The 21,899-nt window shown below is 41.5% G+C and overlaps 1 protein-coding gene across 1 annotated transcript in view; it reads right to left on the bottom strand.

Annotated features, from left to right (window-relative positions):
* Positions 1–1,270: 1,270 nt before the first annotated feature.
* The window catches only part of CYP19A1 (cytochrome P450 family 19 subfamily A member 1), a 136,041-nt gene continuing 115,412 nt past the window's right edge, over positions 1,271–21,899 (bottom strand). The window contains exons 9-10 of the mRNA XM_077468397.1: positions 15,147–15,388; positions 1,271–4,999 (exon numbers count right to left, since the gene is read on the bottom strand). Of these exons, the coding sequence (XP_077324523.1) occupies positions 4,754–4,999; positions 15,147–15,388 (488 nt within the window). The 3' untranslated portion in view covers positions 1,271–4,753. The remainder of the gene's footprint in view (positions 5,000–15,146; positions 15,389–21,899) is intronic.

Raw genomic sequence — 21,899 nt, 5'->3', positions numbered from 1 at the left:
AACAAAAAAATAGAACAAGGTTTCTGACGCGTTTCACGCTACAAACAGCGCTTACTCATAGCTGACTTTTGTTCTGAATAAAAAACAAATATATACCATTCAAGTATAGACACACAAAAATGAAATCAGAGGTAAAACCATGACAGCTGGTAAGCTATCATCGTAGATTCTCCACACATGCATCCCACACCCAGTTGTTAATTGATAAGAATGACTGGGAAAAATGCACTTGCATTTGAAGAAATAAAGGCACTTTATTTTTTACTCAATCCGAAGTGCGGCTATCCAGAGTTTTGTTCAGATTTTGCACACATGATCAGATTGTTGGCCAACAAAGCCTCAGACTTTTTTCCGAAAGGTGTGTCACAGGAACTTGTCTTGCATACAAACAGTAGACAATTACACACTTGTTGGCCAACAAACACGAACGTAGTAACGTACTACGTGGAATTTCAGCTCTTGAGCGCCACCCTTTGGTCACCTTCTGCTAATTTCGTGTTTGGTGAGCATTAATTTCCGATCATGCGTGTTTGTACTTTCAACTTTTGTGTGACGGAAAATCTGACAACAGACCGTTGTCCGCCGAAAACTTACTAGCCTGCCATCCAACATTTGTTGGCGGAAAGTTGGACAACAATTGTCTGATGGTGCGTACTAACGATTGGATTTTAGGCCAACAGTCTGTCATCACACAATTCTCTGCCGAAAATCCAATCATGTGTAGGCAGTTTTAAGCCGCATACGCACGATCAAATTTCCGACAGGAAATGTGTGATGACAGACTATTGGCGGAAAATCTGACAGTTTGTACGCTCCATCGGACAATTGTTGTCGGATTTTACACGGACAAATGTTGGGTGGCATGTTTTACAATTTTCCGTGGACAAATGTCTGTTGTCAGATTTTCCAAGCAGGTGTATACAAGTCCGTCGGACAAAAGTCCAAAGTACAAACATGCATGCTCGGAAGAAAGGACAAACCAGAAGCGGTCGGTCTGGTAAACTAGCGTTCGTAATAGAGAATTAACATTGTGACGTGGCAAATTATGAAATCTCGAAATGCAGTGCACATTCTCTTCTTCTTTAATGGGAAAATAATGAAGCTGCTTTGCTGGTGATACTGATGGAGTTATTGCAAACACATTTTCAAAGGCTTTTTTTTCTAGTGATATCAAGAAGAGTTTTTAAAATCAAAGCTACAATGTTGTATTTTTTTAAATGTAACTGCCTACTCCCAAACTGTCATTTGAAGTAAAACACATAACCAAGTATTATTCTCCACAATTTTTTTATTGTGCATTAAAAAAAAAGAAAACAAATAAAAGTAGACATGCTATCTGCCAATAGAACTTAACCAAAAAGTGCATTCTATCCATCCAAAAATATAGAAAATATACCAAATCAAATCATTATTCAACCAAAAAATAAAATAAAAGCCTCATGCATGTGTCCTGCTTCTTAAAATAGGGGGTCAACAATGCCAAGAGTTGGTGAAAACAGGGGTCCGTCATCCAGAGATAATTCCGAAAATCATCCAGATTATTCTCCTGGAGTTCCCGCAGCAAAGGCATATGACATAATTGGTCACGATTAATAAAGCAACCAATTTTTGGTCCAAGATTTCCTCCTCCTCCTGTTCCTGGACTGGACTTGGGTCAAAGCAATAACTCCAAGGCCAATAATAAATAACATGTTATCTCTGATTCTGCAACATGTCTGGTTGACGAACGGCCATTCAGAAATTAACTGAAAAGCACGCAATGAAAAGCGCAAACTGAAAAGCACTAAATGAAAATCGCGAAATTAAAATTGCGAAATGAAAAGCGCAAAATGAAAAGCGGGAATCAAGACTCACCAAACTTCTACTAACATTGAATTAGCAGAAGGAGCCCAAAGGATGGTGCTGAAGAGCTGAAAAACCATGTAGCACTTCACTACGTTCATGTTTGTTGGCCGACAATTCCTTGCTGTTTGTATGCAAGACATAATCCAGGCAAACGCCTTTGGACAAAAGTCTGAGGTTTTGTCTGCGGAAAATCCGATCATGTGTATGAGGCTTTCGAGTTTTTTTGAGCTTCACTGTCAAGGGGCAGAAAAAAATATGTTTTTGTAGAGTTTCTTGGCGCGTTGTTTCAGCAGAAACACTCCTAAAAGCTACTAATAGTGTTTTTTGAGCTTTTTTTTAAAGGAACTGCAAAAATGCTAATAAAATGCTAATGCTCCTAAAACGCTACTACAAAAAGCTATTACCAGCATTTTTTATCAAGCACTTTTTCCATTTTTTTTAGCTTAAAAAAAAAAAATATTGTCCATGGAGCCACTCAAAAGTGTAACTTCCGCTTATCTGTCTCCTCTCCCCCTCTGGTGCCGCATTTTGCACCTTTTGGGGGGAGGGGTAAACAGATACCTGTTTTTGACAGGTACCTGTCCCCACTTCTGGGAGACGGGGCCGCGGCCCCCTCCTCCTTCCTCTGCTGGCGGACCAATTAGAAATCGCAGCCCCAAAAGGCTTCGCTGCCAGGTTCCCTTAACAGGAATGGCTGCGGCATCATGGGCTCCCTGGACAGTTAAGTGTCCATATATTAAAAGTCAGCAGCTACAGTATTTATAGCTGCCGACTTTAAATTTTTCCGTGGGGGAGACGGACCTCCTTTTTACTTTAAGGGGTGTGTTTATAAAAAAATAAAATATACATAGCTATTCAGCCATTAAAACTGCTGGTATGTTTGTTATTTGAATATAGCACAAAAGTATAGGGTCTAATGTTATTAATTCATTAAAAAAAATCAAGTGGTTTTGGAAAATACTACATTATGGCCTCTAGATGGTGCTGAGTATCACAAAAATCAAAACCTATTTCCTATGATCCTGAACTTCATCCAGTGGCCATATTGCGGTATTTTTATGAAAACATATTATTCTACCTGTAGAGGAAATTGAAGGAGAACATTCAGTCGTGCATCATTCTCACACAGTGTTAATTTAATCGACTAAAACATTTTAGTGGACTAAATGAATATTATTTTAGTCGACTAAAATACGACAAAAACAACTGAGATGCCTAAAATACCACAAAAAAATAGCATTTTAGTCAAAAGACTAATGCCCCGTACACATGAGCAGAATTTCCATCGGAAAAATCTTGGATGTTTTTTCCAACGGAATTCCTCTCAGACTTGGTGTGCATACACAAAAGTTCGCTGAACTTTCAACCATCAAGAACGTGGTACAACACTACGACAAGCCGAGAAAATGAAATTCAATGCCTCTGAGCATGCGTCAAATTGTTTCCGAGCATGCGTAGGAATTTTGCGCGCTGGAATTGCTACAGAGGATTGGAATTTCCGAACAGAACTTTTTCTGACCAAAAAATTGAGAACCTGCTCTCAATCTTTTGCTGGCTGGAATTCGGCCAGCAAAAGTCCGATGGGGCCTACACACGGACGCATTTTCCGACCAAAATCTCTCATCTGTCTTTTGCTGGCCGAATTTCCGATCGTGTGTACGGGGCTTTAGACTAAAACTAAATTGAAATTTGACTTCAAAATTAACATCGAAAAGTAGTGCATGTTCATGCCTCAATGCCATAATAAAAAACACATTCGATTTTTTCTCTCCAGCAGTATATAATGAGTTTGGAAGAAGTAGAAAAACGCATTACAATTTAATTACACCTATTAGATTTTAGACGACTAAAATGAGTTTTAGTCGACTAAAATGAGTTTTAGTCGACTAAAATGTACTGGAGATTTACTAGAGATAAAACTGGAGATTTTAGTCGACTAAAACGTAGGACATTTTAGTCGATTAAAATGTACTGGAGATTTAGTGGACTAAATACGACTAAAACGAAAATAATTACAGAAGACTAAAATGGGACTAAAACTAAAATGCCATTTTAGTCCTCAGACTTAGCCCCTGTACACACGGTCGGACATTCCGACCACAAAATCCGTCGGATTTTTTCCAACGGATTTTGTTGCATACACAAGGTCGGACAAAGTTGTCGGAAAATCCGATCGTTCGTAAGGCGATGACGTTCCTTTCTTTATGGTACTACGTTTAGGCTAGTAGCCAATAGCTTTGGTCTCTAAATTTGATCTGAGCATACGTGGCACTTTGTTCGATCGGATTCCTCTACAAACGAACTGAAAAAGTCAGATCGTATTTTGTTGTTGGAAAATTTGAGATCCTGCTCTCAAATTTTTTCCATCTGAATTTCCGACGGAAAAAGTCCGATAGAGCCCACACTCGATCGGATTTTCCGACAATATAATCCTTTTCCGTCTGAATTTCCGACCGTGTGTACGGGGCATAAGACTAAAACTAAATTGAAATTTGCTGCCAAAATTAAGACTGTTCACACAGAACGAATGTACTTGCAGTTTTGCCAGAGAAATACCTATGTCAATTTTTTATTATAAATATACCCCTAAGTGATTCTAAGTTACCACTATACAATACATTAGGCACCTATATACACAGGCCACACACCATTTTTGATAGATCATGGTAAAAGTAATAAATTATACTAAAAATACACAAGTACAGATGCCAACATATATTTTTTAAAATGAGAAAATGAACAGAATACTTTATTAATATTAAATATGCATAAAATATATAACTGTATCAGACACTACAATACAATGTCAGTGATTCAATCTAGATTTAACACAGACCAACACTGTCACTTATTCTAGGTTAATCACATTTCAGATCTGCAGCCCCGGCACAAATGAACGTGGTTAGCGCTAATGTGTGAGCGGGGCTGTGTGCAGAGAAATGAAGGTCATCTCTAATGAGGTCTGCGATTCATCAGGGTGCGTGGACAGATTGTTACTATTGTGAATGTTCTCCACACAGCGTCCTCGCAGGGTTTGCACCTTGTATCTTTTCAGCACAGAAACCAGTATTGCTTTCATCATCACCATAGCTATGTATTTCCCAGCACAGGCACGGGCACCAAAACCAAATGGCTGAAAGTAACGTTGTGGAACCTAAAAACACGAGGAAAAACATGTTAAGAACTAGAACACGGAGCGCATTCGGTGCAGTACAAATCCCATATCAAATCAAACAATACAATTGGTGTAAAGATGATGATGAGTTCAGCAGCAACTCTAGACAGTGCTCTGAATATTAATGCGTTTTGTAGGAACTTAAGAGAAAGTAAGGGTCACCTTTGCTAATCCCCTTCTGAAAATGCTTGTTCCTTGGCTGTTTCTATTTTTAGAATTCTAAGATGATGACATGACACAAGTATATAGACTGAGAGTTCAGATTCCCATCTGGTTTCACTACCAGCTTACTTTTATAGGTCAGTGTCTTGAAATAAACTACTGAAGGTATTAAAGTGGTTGTAAACCCTTACATATGCCAACTAAAGTGACTAGTCTCAGGTGATACACAGAGACTAAACAAATCCTCCTACATAAGTTGTACCTGTTTATCTGCAGCCCTCTCTCCTGTATGGTCTCTTAACCACTTTCAGACCGGACCAATTTGCTGGTCAAAGACCAGACCACTTTTTGCGATTCGGCACTGCGTCGCTTTAACTGACAATTGCGTGGTCGTGCGACGTGGCTCCCAAACAAAATTGACGTCCTTTTTTCCCCACAAATAGAGCTTTCTTTTGGTGGTATTTGATCACCCCTGCGGTTTTTATTTTTTGCGCTATAAACAAAAATAGAGCGACAATTTTGAAAAAAACTGATTATTTTTTACTTTTTGTTATAAGAAATATCCCCCAAAAATATATAAAAAAAACATTTTTTTCCCTCAGTTTAGGCCGATACGTGTTCTTCTACATATTTTTGGTAAAAAAAATCGCAATAAACGATTATTGATTGGTTTGCGCAAAAGTTATAGCGTTTACAAAATAGGGATAGTTTTATAGCATTTTTATTAATAATTTTTTATTATTTATTTTTTTACTAGTAATGGCAGCGATCAGCGATTTTTATTGTGACTGCGACATTGTGGGGGACCCATCGGACATTTTTGACACATTTTTGGGACCATTGTCATTTATACAGTAATCACTGCTATATAAATGCAGTGATTCCTGTGTAAATGACACTGGCAGTGAAGGGGTTAACCAGTGGGTGGCAGTGTAGAGGTTAAGTGTTCCTAGGGGTGTGTTACTAACTGTGGGGGGGTTGGGCTTTCATTTAGTGAACACTGATCTCTACTCCAATCACATGGAGCAGAGATCAGCATCACTAGTTTCTAGGCAGAATGGAGAAATGTTGTTTACAACGGCATTTCTTCATTTGGCCGCTCCGTGAGGCGATCGCGGGTATGCCCGCGGCGATCGAGTCCGCGGGTCCCGCGACCGGACTCACGGGGGTCCCGACCAGCGCGGGAGCGTGCCGCCGGCGGCGCGCTCCCGATGGCAGGGCGGCAAATTTAAAGGGACGTACATGTACGCCCATTTGCCTGCCCGTGCCATTCTGTCGACGTACATCGTCGTGCGCTGGTCGGCAAGTGGTTAAAACAGTGGTCATCAATCCTGTCCTCACGGCCCACTAACAGGCCAAGTTTTATGTATTATCTTGGGGAGATGCAGACTAGAATGCTGCAATCACTGAGCAGCAAATGATATCACCTGTGATGTATTTCAGTTATTTTGTAAACCTGGCCTGTTAGTGGGTCCTGAGGACAGGGTTGATGACCACTGTCTTAAAGTGGTTGTAAACCCTTAGGCCGCGTACACACGCGGGGACTGTTCGCCCAACTTTGTCCGTCAAACAGTTTCGGCAAACAGTCCGCTCAAAATTAGCATGGACGGACATGGCCACACACGACGGACGAACAGTTTGCTGAAACCGTGCGCGATGACGTGAACGGCACGTACGACGGGACGAAAAATACGACGTCCTATACACTGCATTATAACTTTCGGTGTGAAAATCCTTTCTGAGCATGCGCGCAACTTTGTTTGACGAACAAGCCTACACACGTGGGGAATTTCCGAAAAACCTTGTTCAGCGGACTGTTCGCTGAAACTGTCCGCTGAAAGCCCACACACGAGCGGACTGTCCGCTGAAACTTGGTTTCAGCGGACAGTTTCAGCGAACAGTCCCCGCGTGTGTACGCGGCCTTACAGACCACTTTTACCTACAGGTAAGCCTAGATTAAGGCTTACCTGTAAGTGCTGGAAACATCTCCTAAACCTATACGGTTTAGGAGATATTTGCAAAAGACAGGCACCGCTGTCTACAGAGCACTGCCTTAACAACCCCCTTTTTTTCCAGAATATAGTTTTTATTGATATTTTGTCAAACAGTACATACAGAAAAGCAGTGAGCAGCTTTGAAGCCGTTATCTTGGAGACTCTAGACATTAATTAGAATTAGAGCATTGATGTGGATTACTCAAGATTCATGTTGAACAGGGTAAAACAAACAATGAGAAGATAAATCAGATGTTTATTAGTCCACCAGTGCCAAAGAAGAGAAGTCCTGACCTAAGGCAGGAACACAGTGCCTCCTCAGTTAAGCAGCAGTATAATGATAACAATTAGGCCCCTTTCACACTGACGATCCGTTCAGGTCCACCTGTCAGTTTTTCAGGCGGACCTGAAGGGATGCTCCATAGAGGTCTATGGAGCGTCAGATGTCAGCTGACAGCCGACTCGCTCCGATCCGAAAAAGTGTGACGGAGGAAAAAGCTATTTTTCCATCCATCATCGGATCGGATCGGGTGATGACAGACACTGTGGTCCGTCATCACCCGATCTCCCATAGGGGAGAGCGGTGCTGTGACAGGTCCGTCCCTGCGCAGTGTGCAGAGACAGACCTGTCATTTTCCTGCTCAGCGGAGATCGCTCCGGCGATCCCCGCTGAGCAAGCGGATATCCACGGGGAGGATCAGCACTGTGAAAGGACCCTTAGTTGTCTAAGTCAAAAAACATTTGTTCAGATATGGTGTCTGAGTTACAATCTACTGATCCCAGGCTCTATGGAACTGACTTAGATTCCTGAGCTGGAGTGTTTTATCTGAGTCGTTACATCAGAGATATTAGGAGCTAAAGGACCTCTCCACTTTCTAAGAATCATCAATCTGGCAGTAAACAGTATATGTGCTACCATAGGCCTGACTTCCCCAGGAAAGTTAACCATTCCTATGCTGAGTAGGGCTAATGCAGTATTGGGTTTTGTCAAACAGCTTGTGACCACGGAGATATGTGTCAAAATTCAGTTCCAGAAGCTTTTCAGGTGTGGGTATTCCCACAGTGTATGGATCAGAGTACCCACTCTTTGGTATCCTTGCCAGCATAAATTTGTCAATGTTGTTTGTGAATTTTGCTAAACGTGCTGGGGTTAGATACCACCGGTGTAGTATTTCCTGGGATATTTCCCAATAATTAATACATTTAGTAAATGTTGAGTTGTACTGTATAGTTTTCAGCCAGTGGGAGTCTGAGAATACATAAGCCAACTCTTGTTCCCATTTTGTCATGGAGGTGGGTTTCACAAACGAATTTTTAGTTTGTAGGAGATTATAGAGAATGGAGATGCCCTTTGCTCTAGGGGAGGTGGAGGCCCAGTATGACCAGACTGTATGGGGTATCGTAACAGAAGGGGTCGGATTGTGATGTAGGTATGCTGAAATTTGCAGAAATGCAAAGTGATCCAAGGAGGAGACATTGTAAGTCTCTGTAATAGTGTCGAGGGAAAGCAATTGGTCATTGGTCACTAGATCCTAGATAGGTTAGAGGGAGATCTTTTCTGAGGGGCAGATTGTGTATTAGAAATTTGAAAAATACCAAGGGAATAGGTATGGAAGACTTAGGCGAGGAAGTAGGAGAGGTTTTAATGAAGTAACGCCAGGCTTTTATTGCTGTTTGAATAGTAGGATGGGAAATCCTGGGTGAAACTCCAGTTAAGGGTTGAGCCAGGAGAAAGGTTTTTAGAATTCCTCGCGGGCTGAAGTATTGTTCTATAGCTAACCAATGTTTGTCACTTGAAGGGGTAAACCAGTGTCTTAGCTGGTCCAGCACAACTGCCTCATGGTAATCTTTCATATCTGGGATTCCCATCCTACCTACTCTTTTGTGTCTAATAAGTGTATTGTAAGGACATCTTGGTCATTTACCTTGCCATACATAAGAGCTTAGGGTGCGTTTCACATCCATGAAAAAGGCGGGGGGGTAGGCAAGGTTCGATAGAGATATAGTAGTTTAGGTAGCAGTTGTTTTGTTGAGACTTACACCTAGAATGTTGGATTTGGACTTGTTAATTTTGTAGTAGGATAAGCGATTGAATTTTTGCAGAACATCATACAAGATAGGTATGGAAGAAGCCGGATCTGTGGGGGTCAATATGATATCATATGCACATAGAGTTATTTTATACTCTTTATATAGGATGGATATACCTGAGATAGAGGAGTGGGTTCTTATTTTTTGTGCTAGGGACTCCATTAAAAGGGTGAATATAATAGGTGACAGGGGGCACCCTTGCCTAGTTCCATTCGTGATATGGAATTTCTCCAAAAATATGCCATCCGTGAGGACCTGAGCCGAAGGTGCGGTGTACAGGGCCAAGATTGCCGACAATATATTGCCTTAAAAGCAGAAATTGTACGGAGTTTGACGTAAATATCCTTAACAACCCCTCTGGTCTCAAGTACTACAGGAAAGAAGGGTGCAATAGCAAAGATATTACCTCAATTTTCTGATCAGCATTATGATATCTTTGACTATTACACACAGTATGAAGTGATTGGAATTCTTCTTCCATGTGAAATAAAACTCTAAATGTAACTTGTCTATTATCTCTGGTAATTAAAAAAGCAATTAACTGATAAATGAAATGGCCTTATATAGGAATCTGCATTCATCAACATATTTATAATAAGGTAGCTATATATTAATGAAGGGTTTATCATTAAGATAAATGGAACATGAGCTACCTAATGTGAAGGTAAATATAAAAATCAACTTCAAAAGATAATTTGAGAGCAAATATGTACGTAAGAGCTTGTTTCATTGACAGGCATTTTTTTTTACAGTGTCTGAACACTGGAAATCATAGGGCATAAAAGGTAATTTCTTACTAAGCTCATAAACATGCAACCCTTAATTTTCAAGGTGGACAAAAATCCACAAGATGTCCAATAGCCAGGATGGAAGATTTGGACATATGAGCAATGTAATGGTCACACAAGCAGTTCAAACATAGGAACATCGAAGAATGACAGCGGAAAAAGACCAAGTGGGTGTGCCACTTTTTGATTTTTTGTTTTAATTTTTTTTTTTTTGTCCCATGCATGTTTAAGTTTATTGTAAACCCTTACAAACCACTTTGACCTACAGGTAAGCCTAGATTAAGGCTTACCTGTAGGTCCAAGAAATATCTCCTAAACTGTGTAGGTTTAGGAGATATTTGCCAAAAGACAGGCATCGCTGTCTACGGCGCATGCGCCGTAGACAGTGGCGCGCTGGAGCACCGAGTGCGCCTCTGTTAACGGCGATATGCCGCGAGTGGCGGCTCCCATGCACATGTGCGGGAGTGACGTCATCGCGGCTCCGTCGAATGACAGCGTCGGAACAGTGAGACCCACCAAGAAGATGGAGGCTTCGTACACAAGGGGACAGCGGTGACTTCGCTGGCTCCTGTGTCAGGTAAGTGACACATAATGGACTACTATGTGATGCATAGTAGTCCATTATGCTTTACCTTTGCAGGGTTTATTCAGGGTTTACTTCCTCTTTAACCACTTGCTTACTGGGCACTTAAACACCCTTCCTGCCCAGACCAATTTTCAGCTTTCGGTGCTCTCACACTTTGAATGACAATTACTCAGTCATGCAACACTGTAACCAAATTAATTTTTTGTCCTTTTTTTCCCACAAATAGAGCTTTCTTTTGGGGGTATTTGATCACCTCTGGGGTTTTTATTTTTTGCGCTATAAATGAAAAAAGACAGAAAAATTTGAAAAAAAACGCATATTTCTTTGTTTCTGTGACAGAATTATGCAAATTATTAATTTTTCTTCATAAATTTTGAGCACAATTTATACTGCTACATATCTTTGGTAAAAATAACCAAAATTAGTGGATATTATTTGGTCTTTGTGAAAGTTAGAGAGTCTACAAGCTGTGGTGCGAATCGCACAAAATTGATCACATCTGATGTACTGGTGGCCTATCTCGCTTCTTGTGACCCGAACAAGTCAGGAAAGTACAAATACCCCCCAAATGACCCCTTTTTGGAAAGTAGACATTCCAAGGTATTTAGTAAGAGGCATAGTGAGCTTTTTGATGTTGTCATTTTTTTCCCACAATTCTTTGCAAAATTAAGATTTTTCATTTTTTTTTTATTTTTATCCACAAAATTGTCATTGTAATAGGTTATTTCTCTCACATGGCATGCGTATACCACAAATGACACCCCCAAAACAATTCTGCTACTCCTCCTGAGTATTACAATACCACATGTGTGGGACTTTTTCACAGCCTGGCCACATAGAGAGGCCCAACATGCAGGGAGCGCCATCATGTGTTCTAGGAACATAAATTACACATCTAACTTGTTGACTACTTATTACACTTTTGAAGCACCAAGACAATGACACGTGACACTGATGACAGATGGCACTGATACGTGGCAATGATGACACATATACGTGGCACTGATGACACGTGGCACTGATGACAGATGGCACTAATATGTGCCACTGATGACAGATGGCACTAATACGTGGCACTGATGACACGTGGCACTAATACGTGGCACTGATGACACGTGGCACTAATACGTGGCACTGATGACACGTGGCACTAATACGTGGCACTAATACGTGCCACCGATGACAGATGGCACTAATACGTGGCACCGATGACGCGTGACACTGATGACAGATGGCACTGATAAGTGGCATTGATGACACGTGACACTGACAACAGATGGCACGTGACACTGACACTGTTGGCTGAGGGGTCTTATGTTGCTGGGGGGGGAAATTGTTGCTTGGAGGGATTTACTGTTGAGGGAGTGGTCTACTGTTGCTGGCTGCTGGAAGGTCTATTGATGCTGGCTGCTGGGAGATCTTTTGTTGCTACTGGGGTTCTATTGTTGCCATGGTGGTATTTTGTTGTGGGGGGTCCGTTGTTGCTGGGGGGGATTTATTGTTGCTGTGGTGGGGTCTGTTGTTGCTGGGGGAGTCTATTGTTGCTGAGGTGGGGTCTATCAAATTCCATACAAATTACTTAGTAGTACATAATGATACTTGGTTAGGTATTCTCTAAATGCGGTGGTACTGGGAGGTGGGTAGGGGGTGGAGCCAAGAGACAGTGCTCAGAGGTGGGTAGGGGGCAGAGATGAAGGGTGACCCAAAAAGGGGGAGTTCCTGCACCTATTCTCTGAAAAAAAAAAAAACACTAGGTAAAAATATTTGCAAAAAAATAAATCTGTATTTTTTCTGTATGTTAAGTTTCATTTAAGGGCATATTTATACAATCGTGGATGTGATTTGAAAAAAAAAAACCTTCTGGTGGTAAATCAATTGCTCTCATTACTTACACATGCAACTGGAAGATATTTATGTAGTACATTTTTGGTGAATGTCCCAGCCACTACTTTATAAATACACCCCTAATGCCACTTACACACGACCGGACTTTTCGACAACAAAGGTCCAATAGAGCGAATCCGTCCGACAATTCAATCGTGTGTGGGCTCCATTGGACCTTTGCTGTCCAAAAATCTGAAGGTCTTTAGAAATAGAACATGTTTCAAATTTTTTCGCCGGAACTCTGCCGGAACCAGTTCCTATCGAGAAATCCACTTGTGTGTATGCTAGTCTGATGGATGAAAACCGACGCTAAGGCAGCTATTGGCTACTGGCTATGAACTTCCTTATTCTAGTCCGCTCATACGTCATCACGTTCAAATCCGTCGGACTTCGTTGTGATTGTGTGTGGCCAAGTTCGTTCATTCAGAAAGTCCTTCGGAACTCCACAGAAAGTGAGTCGGGAAGACCGTCGGACCTAGTCCGCTCGTGTGTACGCGGCATTAGGCCTCTTGCACACTGCCTAAAAACGCAGCATTTTTCTACTGATATAAATGTACACCATTGTTTTCATTAATCCTGTACACGCCTAGATCAGGAAAATTCACTATGCACTATGTCTAAATCAGGAAAAAAATTAAGAAATCTGTGTTGCCGGTCATTATTTTTACACACATGTACACAGAAATGTACTCATATACACACATACGCATGTAGGCCACACTCCTTTGCTTAAAATAAAGCTAGAAGAATATTTACCTGTGTGTACACATTAACCACTTCAGCCCCGGAAGATTTGGCTGCTCAATGACCAGGCCATTTTTTGCGATACGGCACTGCGTCATTTCAACTGACAATTGTGGGGGGGGGGGGACGGGGGACTGTCTAGGAGGAGAGAGAGATCGGTGCTCATACTTAGTACTTAGTATAACCACACGATCTGTCTTTACTCCCCTGAAAGAACCAGGATTTGTGTGTTTACACACACTGATCCCAGTTCTCGCTCTGTCACGAGCGATCGCAGGTGCCCGGCGCGTGCTCCTAGTGGCCAGAAGGTGAAGCAACGTAAGGCAACGTTGTTTCGCCCAGCCGTGCCATTCTGCCGCAGTAAAACTGCGGCGGTTGGTCAGCAAGCAGTGAATGTGGATGAGGCCAGCCATACACGAGCTGAATTTTGTAAGAATTTTCTTTTGAAAATCTTATCTAAGAATTTTCATTCAAATTTCAACCATTAGTGGGCTGTGGGAATCGAATTTGAGTGATCAGGCATGTTGGAAATTTTTTGAAAAACAAACAATTTTCTAATGAATGATGGGAGAATTGTGCAAGAAATATAATCAAAAAATGGTTCGGGGGGGGGTGCTCGCTCGTCCCCACCCTTTCCTGACCTGCCGGGCAGCATGTTCAGATAAGGGTCTGGTATGGATTTTGGGGGGACCCTACGCCATTTTTTTTTTTAAATGTTGGTGGTAGGGTCCCTTCCGAATCCATACTAGACCCGAAGGGCCTGGTATGGGCCTGGGGGGAAACCCCATGCTGTTTTTTTGCTGCAAATCTTTTTTTTTACATTCAGGTTTCAGCAGGGAACCCCACTGACAGCTGGTGACTCATCGGTTGCTAAGGACACAGCGTGCAGCTTCCTGGCCCCCTACTTAGCAACCAGCTATATACAGTGGTAAAATAAGAACCGCAAAACACATCAAAAATCGCATCGCAAATGTTTCTGGTGCAGCTCCATTGAAATCTATTAGCCGCAAATCGCGGGGAAAAAAAGTTCCCGACCCTTTCCAAAAATGCACTGGCCACAAAACGCATGGATGTGAACTAGTACCATAGGAAACAATGGACTGTAGTGCATTTCTACAAACTGCAAAATGGAAAAAAAAAACGCATCGGTGTGAATATAGGGTTATCCCTACCTGCTTGTAAAGTTTTTCTAATTGTAAATTTGCCTGGATGCTCAGCTCGGTGTATAATCCTGGCATCTGTATCTGCCAGGAGTGAATCTGGCTGCCAGGATTGAGTAATTCCACATATGCATGTGCAGGAGTTAGGGCTGGTTTACACCAGAGACACAGAGACACACTACAGTCATATAACATGGTTTCCTATGGGTCACATTCACATCTATGCATTTTATGAAAAGGACTGGGGACTTTTTCTGTTTTTTGGTTCCATAGACTTCAATGGATCAAAAACGTGAATTGAAAAAATGCAAAATGCAACCTGCATAAGTGGGAATCGGGCCTTACAGCATTCATAGCTGGCCAGTAGAGAAGAAGGAGACTTCTAGGCCCAGAGTAAGATGGCAGGGGCAGCAGTGGAGCAACAGGGTCCTTGGACCTTGCATCAGTGAAGGAGGGCTTAAGGAATGGTAGTTGTGGTATTTTCAAATGCAAGTGTGGCGATTTATTAAACCAGCCCCTTCCTACTTCCTGGGGTTGATTTACCAAAGGCAAATAGGTTGTTCACTTTGCAAGTGAAGGAATTTTCACCAGAGCTTAGGGAATGTGCTAACATTTCACCTTGCAAAAACATACAATCCAGTGCAAGGAAAATTAATATAACTGCTTTGATTTTTTTAAATCAAACCCATAATACCAGATTTTTTTTTTATAGTATACCGTTTTCTCAAAGTTTTCCAAGCTGAATTCATTTGGCTTTGGGAAGAATTCGACTTTATGCATGCGGCCAATGTTCAGAATTATGTTAGTTCCTTTCTTCACATAATAGCCATCGATTACATCGTCCTCCAGGGCCTTGCGCATGACCAAGCCTACCACAGGCTGGTACCTCATGCTTTCATAGATGAAGTTCTCCAGAACTTTAAGGTTTGGTATGTCACTACTCTGTACTTCCCGATCACCTGGTGATATAAACAGAAAAAGTACTGATAATGTAATAACTTATTTAACACCTATGGAAACTATAGCAAACTCATTAATAAAGACAGTCTGAGAACCTATCACATTTAGTGGAATTCATAAGGCGTGTCTACAATGCTCTAGAATTTCATCAGTCTTCCACATGATAAATGTTGATGCGGGTGACAAATTCATATAGCTGTTAGAAACAGGTACAAAAATGTGCTGCCTGCACTGCTTGAAGTGGCACACTGAAACTGGAGTGTTCATACAGGCACTCAGTAACAGTGCATTAGAGGTTATCTCCTTGCTTTTTTGGTTTTGTAGTTGGGTGGATGGAGCCTGATGGGGATACAGAGACACTAGTTCCCTATCAGATCAGAGATTATGATTGACAGCAGGCAGTGGGCAGAACCATTGCCAATAGACAGTCTGCTGTTGGCTATAGAATCTTGCCACTGCCCGATGTCAATCAAAAGGAGTGAGCAAAGCTGATGAGGAACTAATCCCTTAGCTTTCCAATCAAACTCCACTCACTGTCTACATAACTGGTTGCTAGAAGCCTGTTGGCTGTGAAGCTAATGGCATCCTTAACAACCAGTGACAGGTAGGGAATCGAAGGGTTAGTGGTGACAAACATGCTGCTTCGATACACAGCAGCATATAGAAACAAGCACTTTGCCTGTCTCCATACACCGAGTTTAGACGTTATTACTTCCATTTTTATTATGAAAGAACTTGAGATAATTCTTTTTAAATCTGATTTAGCCATACCAACTTTTGTTTTTATAGCGCCACTATTAAGAATATACTGCATAAGTCAATAAAGCTACCGAAGCTGGCGTCAGGGCTTTCTGAATCTGGAAAAGACGATTTTAAAGGGCCATACCACCAGAGAAATAGTTATAAGAATTTTTTTTAATCCCCCACATCCTTTCTGTGGAAGTGTTAGCCCTTGTACACACGGTTGGACATTCCGACGGAAAATGTCCGATCGGACCGTGTTGCCGGATAATCCGACCGTGTGTGGGCTCCATCGGACTGTTTCCGTCGGAATATCCGACCAACAAAGTTTTAGAGCTGGGCTATAAAATTCTCCGACTTTGTCCAATCGTTTGTAGAGAATTCCGATCGGACAAAGTGCCACTCATGCTCAAATTCCTAGACCAAAGCAATTGGCTACTAGTCTGAACGTAGTCCCGTCGTAATGAAATAACGTCATCACGTTCTGAACGATCGGATTTTCCGACAACTTTGTCCGACCGTGTGTATGCAACACCAGTTTCGGCCAAAATCCGACAGATTTGGTTGTCGGAATGTCCGACCGTGTGTACAAGGGCTAAAAGGAAACCAACTTAAAGCTAGAATTATTGAAAGCCTCCCTACACACACAAACAATATTACCCTTTGGTAACTGTTATCTCCTGTCTACTATAGTGACATCAGTGCTCTGCTAGGATAAATGGTAGTGGAAAAACTCTACTGTCACTCCTCTCATGTCTTTTGATTCAAACACAGATAAAAATAACATTACCAATATAGATAATTCCTACACAATGAAACTGCTGCTGTCATTGTATATTCATTTAGCAGCTTCTTTGAAATCACTTTATAAAACCTTCTTTTTGCTTTACTTCATAACTTGAAAACGTGTGAAGAAATAAAACACGTGGAATTAACTATTTTCCTTCACAAAAAATTGTTACTTTGTTGGAAATATTGAATCTAATTTAAACTGAGCAACCCCTATGTCACACTCCTTCAATACTGGTATTTGCCAGAAGGGCTTTTGTTTCTCTACTTTATTTGCCAGTGCTGCTTTAACCGCTTCAGCCCCGGACCATTTGGCTGGCCAAAGACCAGAGCACTTTTTGCGATTTGGCACTGCGTCAATTTAACTGACAATTGTGCGGTCGTTTGACATGGCTCCCAAACCAAATCAACGTCCTTTTTTCCCCACAAATAGAGCTTTCTTTTGGTGGTATTTGATCACCCCTGCGGTTTAAATTTTTTGTGCTATAAACGAAAAAAGAGCGACAATTTTGAAAAAAACGCATTATTTTTTACTTTTTGCTATAAAAAATATCCCCAAAAAATATATATATAAAAACATTTTTTTCCTCACTTTAGGCCTATATGTATTCTTCTACATATTTTTGGTAAAATAAAATTAGCAATAAGCGTATATTGATTTCTTTGCACAAAAGTTATACCATCTACAAAATAGGAGATAGTTTTATGGCATTTTTATTAATATTTTTGTTTACTAGTAATGGCAGCGATCAGTGATTTATATCATGACTGTGACATTATAGCAGACACATTGGACAATTTTGACACATTTTTGGGACCATTGGCATTAATACAACGATCAGCGCGATTAAAAATGCATTGATTACTGTAAAAATGTCACTGGCAGTGAAGGGGTTAACACGAGGGGGCAGTTAAGGGGTTAATGTGTGTCCTAGGAAGTGTTCTAACTGAAGGGGGATGGGACTGTGCAAGGAAACTAACTGATCACCTGTTCATACTCTGTATGAACAGAGGATCTGTCAGTTCTCCCCTCAGAGAACCAGAAACTGTGTGTTTACACACACAGATCCCGGTTCTCCGTGTGCCCCGAGCAATTGCGGGAGCTCGGCGGTGATCGAGACCGCCGGGCACTCACATCAGCTCCGTGGGCAAGCAGGGGGCGCCCGTCTATGGTACCGACGTACCATGATGGCGATTCGCCTGCCTGTGCCATTCTGCAGCGGACTGTCGGCAAGCGGTTAAAGCCCAGGTCTATCACTGCATTGGAATGCTAAATACATTTTTAAACCCATACCGTATATCCTTATTGTAGCAGTAAAAAGATGGTTGTGATATAGAGTAATAAAAATATAATAGTAATTAATAGTAGGTTTATTTTAACAGTGAAAGACAGAATAACAACAAAAATATCAAGAAAAATGCAAAGTTATAAATTGATTTGCATTTTAATGAGTGAAATAAGTATTTGATCCCCTATCAATCAGCAACTTTTCTGGCTCCCATGTGTCTTCTATACAGGTAATGAGCTGAGATTAGGAGCACTCTCTTAAAGGGGGTGCTCCTAATCTCAGTTTGTTACCTGTATAAAAGACACTTGTCTACAGAAGCAATCAATCAGATTCCAATCTCTCCACCATGGCCAAGACCAAAGAGCTGCCCAAGGATGTCAGGGACAAGATTGTAGACCTACACAAGGCTGGAATGGGTTACAAGACCATCGCCAAGCAGCTTGGTGAGAGGGGGTCAACAGTTGGTGTAATTATTCGCATATGGAGGAAACACAAAATAACTGTCAAACTCCCTCAGTCTGGGGCTCCATGCAAGATCTCACCTCGTGGAGTTTCAATGATCATGAGAAAGGTGAGGAAACAGCCCAGAACTACATGGGAGAATCTTGTCAATGATCTCAAGGCAGCTGGGACCATAGTCACCAAGAAAACAATTGGTAACACACTATGCCGTGAAGGACTGAAATCCTGCAGCGACCACAAGGTTCCCAAGGTGCCCGCAAGAAAGCACATGTACAGGCCCATCTGAAGTTTGCTAATGAACATCTGAATGATTCAGAGGAGAACTGGGTACTTTGTAGTCGGATGAGACTAAAATCGAGTTCTTTGGCATCAACTCAACTCACTGTGTTTGGAGGAGGAGAAATGCTGCCTATGACCCCAGGAACACCATCCCCACTGTCAAACATGGAAGTGGAAACATTGTGCTGTGGGGGTGTTCACTGCATCAAAGGGACGATGGACAGGGCCATGTATCATTAAATCATGGATGAGAACCTCCTTCCCACAGCCAGGGCATTGAAAATGGGTCGTGGATGGGTATTACAGCATGACAATGATCCAAAACACATGGCCAAGGCAACAAAAGAGTGGCTCAAGAAGAAGCACATGAAAGTCCTGAAGTGGCCTAGCCAGTCTCCAGACCTTAATCCCATAGAAAATATGTGGAAGGAGCTGAAGGTTTGCGTTACCATACGCCAGCCTCGAAACCTTAATGACTTGAAGAGGATCTTCAAAGTGGAGTGGGCCAAAATCCAAACTGAGATGTGTTCAAATCTGGTGGCCAACTACAAGAAACACCTGACCTCTGTGATTGCCAACAAGGGTTTTTCCACCAGTCATGTTTTGCGAAGAGGTCAAATACTTATTTCACTCATTAAAATGCAAATCAATGTATAACCTTTTTGAAATGCATTTATCTGGATGTTTTTGTTGTTATTCTATCTCTCACTGTTAAAATAAACCTACCATTAAAATTAAAGTGCATAGATAATTTCTTTGACAGTGGACAAACGTATAAAATCAGCGGGGGATCAAATACCGTACTTTTTTCCCTCACTGTACCTTGAGTGACTATATGCCACATATACACCTTTTTGTGAGTCTTTGATACTGTTCTAAGGACATTTAGAAGCTTTAGTGTTTAGCTCTTTTAGATGCAATGTATTAAAATATGGACCATGGCAACGGTTTACTGCTGTGGAAAAAGGTAAAACATTCTGTTGACACCGTGCTCAATGAATTCAACTGCATCTATTGTAAAGTGGTATTGTCTTTTTAGGAAACAGGTTCACAAAGTGAGGCTAATTTCCTAAGGGCTCATTACACTTGTGGTAAAATCCTGCAGTTGAGCCAGGTTTTTACTGTTCCTCAACCTCTCCCCTTTAGCTGGAAAGGCAGAAGCTGGGGAGGGGGGCTTTGCTTCGTGGCTGTGGCAGGAATTATACCCCCTATAATTCTCAGTGGGAACTACCACCTGCCGAATGCAACCAATTTAATTGCATGAGGCTGTACTGCAACTGCCCCGCAATGCACGTGGCTACAACATGGCAGTCCAGCATTTAGGGGGTTAAAACAGACAGTGAGGAGGTGATAAAATCCAAAGACATCTAGCAGTATTTTTAATAACCAGTGCTTTGACTGCATACAGTAATGTCTCCAACCCAAAACCAGCTTTCCTTGATGCGTTTCATCACGCCAGGCTTGCTTATAAGTTATAAGAGAAATCCATAGGGGATAGGGGGAATTATCCTATCATTGAGAGAAAGCTTGGAGTGGTGAAATGCATCAAGGAAGGCTGGTTTTGAGTTGGAGACCTTACTGTATGCAGTCAACGCACTGATTATTAATAATATATACTGCAAGAAGAGATAACTGGAGTGTGTCTGATTTTTTCCTATTTGTAATGAAGTGTGGAGACAGACTGCGATGGACAGCACCCAGGTTAGGGGGCACAGGTGAGGCCAGTCTTGAGCGGAACTATGGATCAGTGAACATTTTCTGTTTGGTTCAAATGGATTCTGTCCAAACAAACTAGTGTTAACCTTTACTATTTTTCCTTAACTGGCCACACAGTTATTAAAGAGGAAGATCACAGAAAAATTTAACCTCCGCTTTTCGGAACCCTCCCTCCCTCCGGTATCACAGTTGGCACCTTTCAGGGTGGAGGGGGGTGCAGATGGGAGTCTATGCCTCTTCCTCTCCCGCCTCGCTGTATACTGAGATACACACGGGTCCCAGAGACAGCGCGGACCATTCTCATTGCACTGCACCACTCACGCGTGCGCAGTAGGGAACCGGGAAGTGAAGCCGCAAGGCTTCATTTCCTGATTCCCATACCAAAGATGGCGACGGCAGCATCCGAGGACCGAGGGACGGTGCAGCCTTGGGTGCCGACACCGCTGGACCCTGGGACAGGTGAGTGTCCTTATTTTAAAAGTCAGCAGCTGCAGTATTTGTAGCTGCTGACTTTTAAAAAAACAAAATTGCGGGACTCTCTCTTTAACAAACAGCTTTTATTTTATACTGGTCTTTTGTTGTTGAATTGTATTTGCAATAAAACAAAGTAATGTCTATGACAATGCAAAACATTAGAAAAATATAATCTGATATAAAGGCTACCTTGAGGAACATAATAGTCATTAATTGGGACAAAGTCACTTTTTCAGATTTTATGGTAAAATTTTACATAGATTTTACATTTAAAAAATGTACTGTTTTTATTTTTCACTTCCAAGTAGCTTTTTATACGTAGAGCAAAGATGAGCAAACTGTTCATGTGAACTAATATCATGCAGTGGGACAATTCAAGGACAGTAGATATCTGAAAATGTTGATTGATTTACTGCTCTCAGTGCTCCAGTGTTATATTTTTATTTTTGTATATTTGTATATTTATATTTTATGATTTGTTGATCCCAGTACACCATTTTTATATTTTCCTTTCCTGTGTTTTTCTATACAAAAAGGTGTACACTCCTTCCAGAGATGTGAGCCCAACAAACCATATTTACGGACCAGTACCCCTAAGTGTGTGACCCTCTGATGTATGAATCAGCATCAAGCTAGTGTTTTCAGAGGAAAGGACCCAAAAAGAAATTTAGAATCTTGTCCTGCAGCCTGAAATCTGAAGGCAGTCTGGTACCCAGAAGCAGTTTGAGAATGAGGAGGGAGGGTTGCGATACCAAGCATT

The sequence above is a fragment of the Lithobates pipiens genome, unplaced genomic scaffold (assembly GCF_037356315.1).
Source record: "Lithobates pipiens isolate NorthernLeopardFrog02 unplaced genomic scaffold, aLitPip1_a1.2 Scaffold_8, whole genome shotgun sequence".
Taxonomy (NCBI): Eukaryota; Metazoa; Chordata; class Amphibia; order Anura; family Ranidae; genus Lithobates; species Lithobates pipiens.
Note: the sequence above shows the minus strand (reverse complement) of the source record. Positions and strands in the feature narration are given on the sequence as shown.